The sequence below is a fragment of the Oratosquilla oratoria genome, chromosome 4 (assembly GCF_046742065.1).
Source record: "Oratosquilla oratoria isolate Oo_2021 chromosome 4, ASM4674206v1, whole genome shotgun sequence".
NCBI lineage: Eukaryota > Metazoa > Arthropoda > Malacostraca > Stomatopoda > Squillidae > Oratosquilla > Oratosquilla oratoria.
In genome coordinates this window covers 24737237-24748166 of record NC_134780.1, presented here as the reverse complement: position 1 = coordinate 24748166, position 10930 = coordinate 24737237, and the positions used below count along the sequence as shown (strand labels likewise).

Genomic DNA, 10930 nt, shown 5'->3' with positions numbered 1-10930 from the left:
CTGTCTTTTTTCCATTTGGTCCAAGCTTTGTCTCTTTTGTCTTTTAACTCCCTACAACTTTTGTTGTACCAGCACTTTACATATTCTTTTTCTTGTTTTTGTCTTGGGACATACTTTTCCACTCCTTTTTTTATAAATTTTTGTCAAAATATTCCATTTCTCTTCCACTGTTGTTTCTTCTTTGTATATTCCTTCCCAGTTTTCTTTTTGAAAGAATTCTCTTATTTGATCAAAGTTTGTTTTTTCATACATCATTCTTCCTTTTCTATATTGTTCATTTCTTTTCATGTATTTTTCCTCATTTAATTCCAGTTGAATCAGTATATGGTCTGTTTTACTTATTGGTGTTTTATATTCAATCTTTTCTACTATTCTAGGTTCAGATGTGATTATTAGGTCTAGTCTCGATGGTTCTTCTTCATTTCTATACCTAGTGTTCTCCTGTATCCACTGCGTCATTGTATGGTCAATAATCATCTCGAGTAGAACATTTCCCCATGAGCCGTCTCCACCCTTTACTGCCATCTCTTCCCAGCAGACTTCTTTGCAATTATAGTCGCCCATCATAACTATTCTTCCTCCATCTTCCATTATCTAATTTAATGTTATCTTTGTGTCCTCTAACATACTTTTATGTTCACTCTCTTCCCACGAGGCTGTTTTTGGAGGCACATAATTTATCACAAACTTTCTGCTCTTCTTACCTCTGTCTTCCACTTCGATCATAATCATCTCTACTGTATTCTTTCCATATGTGACACTCTTCACGTTTATATCCTTCTTAGTCAGGAACATAACTCCACCCCCTTGCTTTGTCTCTCTGTATCTAATCCAATAATTATATACGTCATGTCCTACACTGTTGGCGGTAGTGGACCTTTTAATTTCGTTTCTACAATTCCCATTATGTCTGGTTCTTTTTCCTTCAAATAATCATTCAGCTCATTCAATCCTGTAATTAATCCATCTATATATGTGTAAGACACTCTTAGTTTTCTGCCACTTCCATTGTGTTCACTGTTTCCCTTTTGTTTTTCTCTAGTATGTCGAATTTCCTTACTTTCATATTCACTACTCTCCAATAGAATCTCTCTTTTTCTGACTCTGTTCTGTTCTCGTTTATTTCTTTAGCTTGTTGTCTTTTCATTTTTTCCTCCTCTCTTTCCTTTTTATTCATTTCCCTTTTTATCCATACCTTTTTATATTGTTCACTTGCTGCTAGTTTCCCTGTTTTTGATAAGATATTCTCTGCCGTCGTTTGTGACCTGAATTTAATCTTAATTGGTCTGGTCTTATCTGTACTATGCTTTCCGAGTCTAAACTTCTCTTCAATTTGTTTCATGATTTCAGGTTTATCTTCTTGAACTAATTGTAGTAATCTGCTCACTTTTTCATTTTCCTCATTGATTCTTGTGGTTCTATCTTGGTTGTGTTTCTCTTCCATTCCTAATATAATGATACATTTCTTTTTATCTGCTAAGTCTCTTACTATATTCTCCTTTTGTCTCATCACTTTAATAACCGAGTCTTCAGTTTGTTCTTTCATTTGCTGTTTAATTATGTCAGTAAATGCAACTTTACTGTTTTCTTGGATTGGCTTCCAACCCTTAGTTTCTTTAGCTATGGCCTCTTTGTTTTCTTTATTATTCCTCTTTAATTCTTCATTCTCCTTTTTTACTTCTTTTAACTGTCTTTTTAGTTCTTCTATTTCCTTAGTTAAGTTTTTGTTCGCCTTCTCTAGTTCTTCCAATCTTTCAACCCTTTGCGCAATTTCTAACATTCTACCGAACCTACTCTCCCAATGTTCGGTCATTTGTTCAAGTTTTTGTTCTAGTCATGCCAGTCGGGGGAGGTTGGTATCCGCCCCCCCCCCCTAATTAAATCCTTGGAAATTATTATCCTCACCTTCTATTGTGCTGCTCATATCTATGTTTCTAATTTTTACATTATTGTTAGACCCTTCATCGTCACTAAATTGATCCGGCCCGCGTTTGTTTACATGGCGTCTGCATGCCTGGACCAAGTCCTCCCCTTCCTCGTTTCCTTCCATTTCCCTCAGTAATCCCTCCCCTTCTCCTTTTTCCTCACTTTCCCCCTACACCACGAGCAATTCCCTTCCCTGCAAATACAATAGGTACTTCCTTTGCGTTGAGATCCACGAAAATTTCACTTTTTCTTCAGGACGTCAATCCTTGCCGTCTGTCCGACGTAAGTGTGTGTGTGTGTGTGTGGTGGCGAAGCTGTTGATGCAAGAATTCCCCCAAGGATCACCTTTCAAGAGGTATAAGCACCCTCTAAATTTAGGACACTGGCACCCTGTTCATATGGCAAGAATGGGAAGTCCAGCTTTGATGAATTGTAACCGTGGAAAAATGTTGTGGTTACATAAGGAGGACTTAATGCGGGCCAGATAAACTCCAAAACGGGAGTTTTCTTCTATTTATTAACAAATATAATATTTCAAGTTACAGAATAACAATATGTGCCAGGCCTTGACCTAGGGCACAACTGGCTGGCAGCCTTCTCGGTCTGCCTAGCTCTGGCTTCTGGCCGTAGGCTCTTGACCTACCCAGCTCTGGGGCGGTAGGCTCTTGACATACCCCGCTCTGACGTTCGTGACATGGATGTTATAGGTTATATAGGGGGTTAGTGGGTCGGCGTTAGTCTCGCTATTCTATGCATTGGGGTCAGTTTTATATATGAGGGTTAGTTCTATAGTTGGTGGATGTTGTTAGGTATATTATATATATGTTAGTTTATGGGTAATATACTAGGGCAGCTATAATAAAGGACTTTTAATAGGTTAGTCTGGTGACATTGGGCATCTATATCTTGTTTGTCTTGAAATGTGCTGCGTTAGATGTATGTTGTGGGAAATGCAAGGTAAGCAAGAGGGGGAGTCTGGCTATGTTGCATGTGGATCACGTGCGTGGAGGGTGATGGTTAGTAATGGTTACAGAATGTTATTGAATCCCACATTCAAAGCCTGTGCTATAATTCTGTAGATACGACATTTTAGCACGTTTCTAAACGCGCGCGCACACACACACACACACACACACACACACACACACACACACACACACGCACACACACACACACACACACACACGCACACACACACACACAAAGAACAGCTTTCCTCACAGAGTAATAGACAGTTGGAACAAGTTAGATGAGAAAGTGGTGTGTGCAAAAACAATACATGAATTTACAAATAGTTTAGATAAAATGAAATATGAAGACGGGACACTACGAGCATAGCTCCCCTTCCCGTAAAATACAACTAGGTAAATACAACTAGGTAAACACACACACACACACACACACACACACACACACACACACACACACACACACACACACACACACACACACACACCATTATCGCTGCGCTGCGAGCCGACACTCCAACTCTCGTGTGCGGGGAGTTTTGTGTGTGTGTGTGTGTGTGTGTGTGTAAGTGTGTGTGTGTGTGTGTGTGTGTGTGTGTGTGTGTGTGTGTGTGTGTGTGTGTGTGTGTGTGTGTGTGTGTGTGTGTGTGTGTGTGTGTGTGTTTGTGTGTGTGTGTGTGCGCGTGTAAGGTCACAGCATTATCCATATATCGGTATTATATGAGCTCTGAGCCCTCATTCGGGAGAGTAATAGCTGTCGATCATGAATCCAACACGTGATCCACGACCATGGTGAATCTCAGACACACACACACGCGCGCGCGCTTAAGGCCTAGACTGGAGTATGCTGCGACACTATGGTCACCCAGCACTAAAAAGAATATAAAGAAAATCGAAAGATCTGGAAGGTCGTGTGTGTCGAACCTTTTAAGCTTTTACTCGAGAGTGATTAATGCGCGGCAAGAAAGAGAGGGATGGGTGAACTGCGTGTACCTCAACCTTTACCAGACTCCTGTTAGGCGTCGCCGCCTGTCAGTATCATGAGTTACTTGAGTGATTGGTAGATCCGGTGGTGGCTTCCTAGGCCTATCCCACCTTCTCGAGCCTGCTAATTAGTACCTCCCACATGTCTATTTCTCCCCAAAAGGGCTACAGGTCCTCCACCACAGGCCCCGAGCAGACTAATGGATGGAACAAGCTGTCACACCTCTACAAGGTTACACAGACTCTTGCGACAGTGGAGTGTTGGTCCCTGCCACCGTGACACACACACTCGACCTAGAGAAGGCATTTGATAAAGTATCTCATAGTCAACTTATGTAGATATTGAAGCATGTTGGAGGATTGAGAGGCAAACTACTAGAATGAAGGACTTTTTGAAGGATACATGAGGACTGTAATAAAGGATATGATTTAAGCTGGAGAGCAGTAAGAAGTGGAGTTCCACAAGGTTCAGAGCTTGCACTTATATAATGTTTCATGTCTATACCAGTGACATGATGGAAGCAGCAACAGCCTATGCCAGCATATTTGGAGATGACGCAAAAATCATGAAAAGAGTATAAACGAGGATGGTAGACTATTGCAAAAAGATCTAGACACTATTTTTGCATGGCGCCAAGAATGAGAAATGAAGTTCAATACAAAAAAATGCAGCGTAATGGGCAATAACGGCGAAAGGTCATCTTTAAACTATTCCTTTGAAAGTGAACCCGTTATAAAAACATAGAGGAAAAAGACACGGGAGTGTTGGTAAAAGACCTGTCAACTGACAGACGTATCAGCAGGACTGTGGGAGAGACATACGGACTACTGCAGAGCATTAAAGTGGCATTTTACTATATGGATGAAGAAATTATGAAAAAAAAAAAATCAGAAACACTGATCCGTCCAATACTAGAATATGCGTCGGTGGTATGGTCCCCACACAGAGTGAAGGATATAAGCAAGATCGAGAAAATACAAAGGACAACAACCAAACTGGTCCCCCCAGCCTGGCATGATAAACCATACGAGGAAAGACTAGAAATGTTGGGTCTACCAACTTTGAAAAATCGAGGAGAAAAAGTCACTGAAGGTAATAGATTGCATTGACCGAAGAGATCTTCCGATTAAAGATGGGAGGGCTTCAAGAGTTCATGGGAATAAATTAAGAAAGACCATATGCCTAAAGGAAGACATACAATTTTCCACATAGATGCATGAATATGTGGAACATGTTAGAAGGTGATATAGCTCAAACTCAAACAATACATGAGTTCATATCTAAATATGATAATTGGAAATCAGGGATATAGGTTAAGTTGGAACTGTACACGAATTGGAGTCTGGGTACGTTAGAAAATTAGAGAACAGGGAACGGGACCCAACGAGTGTAGCTCCTTTCTTGTACACTACGATTAGGTAAGTACACAGCTTCTAGATCAGCGTTTCCCAAACTTTTCCGACCATAGCACCCCTTGTTGTCATGTCTAAGCAGTCCAGTACCCCTATATATCATCAACTTATTTAAAACAATTTCCTTAAAAAGTAACTCGTGTTAAATCGAAAATGCGTTAGTTAAACTCGTGTTAATTGAGAGTTGACTGTAGTAAAAAAGTCAAAATGTGTGTCAAGTAACAGAAGACAACATAACCACAATTGAAAAGGTTCTCACATTGTCCATGTATCTTCACAGTAATGATGTCACTGTTTCACCTCCTTTGTAGCCACTGTCACCACCACTGTCAGACCTCTACCTATATACTGTTATTAGTCTCGTAATTTCCACTCACGTCATTTCTTATAAGTTTTCCAGTCCTTCTTAAGCAGTAGGCCCCATGCCTTTGTTCCTTTAGTCTCACTAGTTTCCAAGTTCATTAGGCCCCATGCCTAGTTCTCTCGACCTTTGGGTTAATAAAAGGGTGGTGAATTTCTTGCTTGTTAAACTAACGGACTACACGCAGAGAATGCCCCTTCCAGGTTCTCTCCAATACGTCAGACCACCTTCGTTCAGACGTCACTTTTTATTCGTCCAATAGTCTTTTACTTTTCAAAACAAATGACACCCTTAAGGGCGTGTCTTTTTCCTTTTAGGCCACTAGTATTTCTCTACATACCCATTTACCTCCAATCCGAGAGGCTGTTACAGTCCTTCCAGAAATATTGCTGCATAAGCAAAAGCATATAAGCAAAGCATGACGTCATCGCGCAAGTGGTCGGCCGCTAACATTGAATGGTTTACATCAGCGATTATAAAGCAGTCACCTCCGTCGGTGTGTTTACAGAGACAGAACGGCGCCTTCAATGTTATCAAACAGTAGGCGTCGAGTCTTGACTCGTTGACTCAGCATTTTAATACCCTAGTGTTTCCTAACCTGATTTGCATTCGCTACCGGCCTCTTACAGGGCTTAGCAGCTACCGTTGGTCGTCCCGACCAATTTCTTATTTCCCTCTTACAGGGCTTGCTATTATATTTCTAGAATAAGCTAATCTACCCTTGCGTAATTGGTTATCATTCGTGCAATAAATGGTGAATAATTCATAAACATGTCAATATATAAGGCATAAAATTCATTAAGAACATAATTTATCAATTGTGAATGTTAGAATAATACATGTAAATGAATGTCAATTAAGCAGACATATGGTGAATATGGTTCAGGGGTTTTGACAGAGTCAACCTCCGGAATACAACAATGGCAATCAGTGCTGCCACTAACACTGAAAGCAAAGGTATAACAATGATTGGTATGGGTAAATCATTTGAGGGAGATTTTGACAATGGTCTTCTCTTAATTTTCAAAGGAGGAGAGTTTTCAGGCAATGTGAAGTTGAAGGTTGAAATGTAGGTGTCATCGGTTAAATGCATTGTATTAAGGGTATTAGAAATTGTGGAAATAGTGTCTGCATGCAATTCGCAGTTATCTTGAATAGAGACAAGACCTTCGACCAAATCCAATTTAGGACTCAACCCGGGATAATTGATTGAAACCTTTGTCTTGTTAGGGAAAAACATGTAATGAGATCCTCGTATGTTACAATGAGGGATTTGGTCTACAAAAATCTTTATGTAATTACAATTGTTCATAACAGACACATTCCTAACCAGAGAAGCTTCACATGAATTTTTCAAAGCTTCGCGGAACACAAAAATGGAAGAATGACAGAGGTAAAGATTCCTATTAAATCTTTTACACTCCTTCAATTTGTCATTAGAGATCCTGCTCTCCTTCAGATTGTCTACAGAAAGGATATAATTGATTGGGTCCACAACTGGAATATCTACTTCATAAAATGAACCATTTACCTTCAATGGGAAGGGTTTCAATTTGAATAAGTTAAATCTTAGGTTGGAAGAGAACGGGATTTCAATAATAACTGAAGTAACATTTAAATAAGAATTAAGCAATGGATAATATAATGCTACATTAGTTTCCTCAAAGAAAGGTTCAAAGTTTCAATCCTTCTTTGCTGACTTAATTACCTTTATAAGTTGAGGTATTGGAAGGCGAGAAGAAGTTACTTGACCCGAATTTGCCATAACTAAATCTTGAGTAGCAAGAAAAGTTGAATTGTATTCTCTTGTTCACTTTGTTTCAAACTGAGATTCTCTAAGTTATCTGAAATATCAGAGATCATTTCCTCAATGTTTTTAATGCTTGTTTGTAAATCATCAAAACACTGCCTCCATTATTGGAAATCGTAAACTCTCCCATGTTTTTGCTATCAGCCAAGATTTTTTTAAATGTCTCTAGAATATTTGGTATTCATTTGATTATGTTTGGTATCAGTGAAATCTATTCAGTACTACCAATAGATTCTTATTGAGGATATGACATTAGATTTTGTCCAAGGACTTGTGGCCAGCATGTAACAGACATCACAGAACATGAACAGCATCCTGACATACAAAGTTCATCATCACACTACAAACATTGTCATTCAAGAGCCAGTTCGAGAGATGCCAGTAGTGGATGCAGTTTTCTCCTTTGAGTTTGTCAGGCTGGTAACGAGACCAGCCAACAGAGAGGTCCACAAGAGAGCCATTGAGCCATTGCCACTTGTTGTTGTTGTCACCGATGTCAACACCACCGATCCAAAAGCTCCGATCTGTAAAATACCAAGCGAGTGAGTAGTATACACAAAAATGACTATGAGATTGTGCTCTCTATGTAAACACCCATTACCATTTACTTGTTATGCTCTCTCTTTCACTTTAAAATGCACACACAAACACACACACACTGGCTTGACAGTGTAATGGTCATTAATTCAGCAATTTGAGTTCGGGTCCTACCCAAAAGTGAAAATATTTCAGCATTACCACACTGCAAGCTGGCACTCCAACTCTAGTGGGCAAGGAGTTGTGCATGTAAGGTCACACCATTACCCATAGATGGGGCCATATATAAGCTCTGAGCTCTCTTTTGGGAGGGTGATAACTGTTGATCATGAGTCCAACATGTGATCCATGATAAGTGGTGAATCACACACACACACACACACACACACACACACACACACACACACACACACACACACACGTCGGTCGAAGTAACAACTTTAATCGATCTCAACAACGATCTCAACAACGACCTCAACAACGAGAAAGTACCTCTGTCGTATTAATAGGGAAGGGGAAAGCTCGTGGTGTAGTGGGAAGGTGAAGAAAAAGGAGAGAGGGATTACTTAGGAATATGGAAGGAAATGAGAAAGGGGATGAACGGCCCCAAGATGTTAGAAGAGATGTAAACAAAAGGGGTGCAGAACACACAGACGAGGAAGAACAAGGAAGCAGAAGTGTCAAAAGCAGAAATATAGATAATAGCAACTCAATGGAAAGAGAAGATAACTGCTTTTATGGATTTAATGAGAGAGGAGGTGACAACCTCCCCCGACTAGTAAATCTAGAGGAGAAAAAAAAAATGAACGAAGCATGGGAGGTTAGGTTTAACCAATTAACACTAGTTACCCAAAGAGTTGATAAACTGGAAGAACTAAAGAAGGAGAATCAAAACCTAACTAAAGAAATAGAAGAATTAAAAAGACAGTTAAAAGAAGTAAAAGATGAGAATGAGGAATTAAAGAAGAAGAATAAAGAGAATAAAGAGTCCATAGCAAAAGAAGCACAGGGTTGGAGAAAAGTCCAAGAGAACAACAAAATTGTATTTAGAGATATAGTGACACAACAGATGAAAGAACAAACTAAGGACACAGTTATTAAAGTGATGAGAGAAAAGGAAAATATAGTAAGAGACTTAGCGGACAAAAAGAAATGTATAATTATATTAGGGATGGAGGGGAAGCATAATCTAAATAGGACCACAAAAGTAAAAGAGGAGAAGGGAAAGGTAAACAAGATAGAAATAGTTCAAGAGGATGAACCAGAAACAGGGAAAGAAATCGAAGAAATATATATAGACTAGGGAAATACAATATAGATATGACCAGACCAATTAAGATCAAATTCAGGTTACAAACGACAGCAGAGAATATCTTAGCAAAAAACAGGGAAACTAGCAGACAGTGATCAGTACAAACAGGTATGGATAAAAAAAAGAGATGAATAAAGAGGAAAGATAGGAAGAGATAACAAAAACAATCGAAGCTAAGGAAAAAAAACGAGAAAAGAACAGAGTCAAAAAAAGAGAAATTCTATTGGAGAGTAGTGGATATGAAAGTGAGGAAATGGTTCATAGTAGAGAAAAACGGAAAGGAAACAGCAAAAACGATAGAAGTAGCAGAATATTAAGTGTCTTACACATAGATGGCTTAATAACAGGCTTGAACGAACTGAATGATTACCTGAAGGAAAAAGAACCGGACATAATGGGAATTGTAGAGACAAAATTGAAAGGTCCACTACCACCCAACAGTGTAGGACATGGTGCATATAATTATTGGATTAGAAACAGAGAGGTAAAACAAGGGGGTGGAGTTATGTTCCTGACTAAGAAGGATATAAATGTGAGGAATGTCACATATGGAAAGAATAGAGTAGAGATGATTATGATGGAAGTGGAGGACAGGGATGGGAAGAGCAGGAAGTTTGTAGTAAATTATGTGCCTCCTAAAACGGCTTCGTGGGAAGAGAGAGAACACAAAAATATGTTAGAAGACACAAGGATAACACTAAATAAGATAATGGAAGATAGAGGAAGAATAGTTATAATGGGTGACTTTAATTGTAAAGAAATCTGCTGGGAAGAGATGACAGTGAAGGGTGGAGACGACCTATGGGGAAATGTACTACTTGATATGATTATAGAACATACAATGGATACAAGAGAATACTAGGTATAGAAAATAGGAAGATCCATGGAGACTAGACCTAATAATCACATCAGAACCTGAAATAGTGGACAAGATTGAATATAAGACACCAATAAGTAAAGGTGACCATATATTAGTTGAAGTGGAACTAAACGAGGAAAAAAACATGGAAAAACGAACAATATAGAAAGGAAAATTTGATGTGTGGATTTTTTTTATTTTTTATTATAAAATAAGAGAATTCCTTCAAAAAATAGACTGGGGAAGGATACACAAGGAGGAAACAACAGTATAAGAGAAATGGAATATTTTGGCAAAAAAATATAAAGGAATGGAATAGTATGTTCCAAGACAAAAGCAAGAAAAAGAATATGTAAAGTGCTGGTACAACAAAAGTTGTAGGGAGTTAACAGACAAAAGACAAAATGGAAAGAGGACAAAATATTTGACAAATGGAAAATATATACTAGTTATAGAAACGAATATGTACAAGTGTGCAGAGAAGAAAAGAGAAAATACGAAAAAGATGTCATAGAAAAATGTAAAGATCAACAAAAACTATTTTACAGATTTGTAAACAACAAACTGAAAAACAAATAAGAATTAGAGAAACTATGAAAAGGAGGAGTTGAATACACAGAGGAAATAGAAATGGCAGAAATTATGAACAAGCATTTTAAATCAATGTTTACGAGAGACAACATACAACTTAGAGATGTCGATTGGAAGGAGAAAGTCTCCCTTATGAAAGAGAAAGAAGTAACAACGAATGATATAATGA

General features: G+C 38.6%; 1 protein-coding gene and 1 long non-coding RNA gene across 2 annotated transcripts in view; both read right to left on the bottom strand.

Annotated features, from left to right (window-relative positions):
• Positions 1 to 2425: 2425 nt before the first annotated feature.
• On the bottom strand, positions 2426 to 4720 carry LOC143024313 (uncharacterized). Its single transcript, XR_012966277.1, has 2 exons — positions 2597 to 4720; positions 2426 to 2565 (listed from the first exon to the last, which is right to left on the bottom strand). It is a non-coding gene; the product is annotated as an uncharacterized LOC143024313 (long non-coding RNA).
• A 2963-nt stretch (positions 4721 to 7683) lies between these two features.
• Positions 7684 to 10930, bottom strand: part of LOC143024682 (uncharacterized) — a 9224-nt gene continuing 5977 nt past the window's right edge. The window contains exon 3 of the mRNA XM_076183680.1: positions 7684 to 7986. Within this exon, the coding sequence (XP_076039795.1) occupies positions 7757 to 7986 (230 nt within the window). The 3' untranslated portion in view covers positions 7684 to 7756. The remainder of the gene's footprint in view (positions 7987 to 10930) is intronic.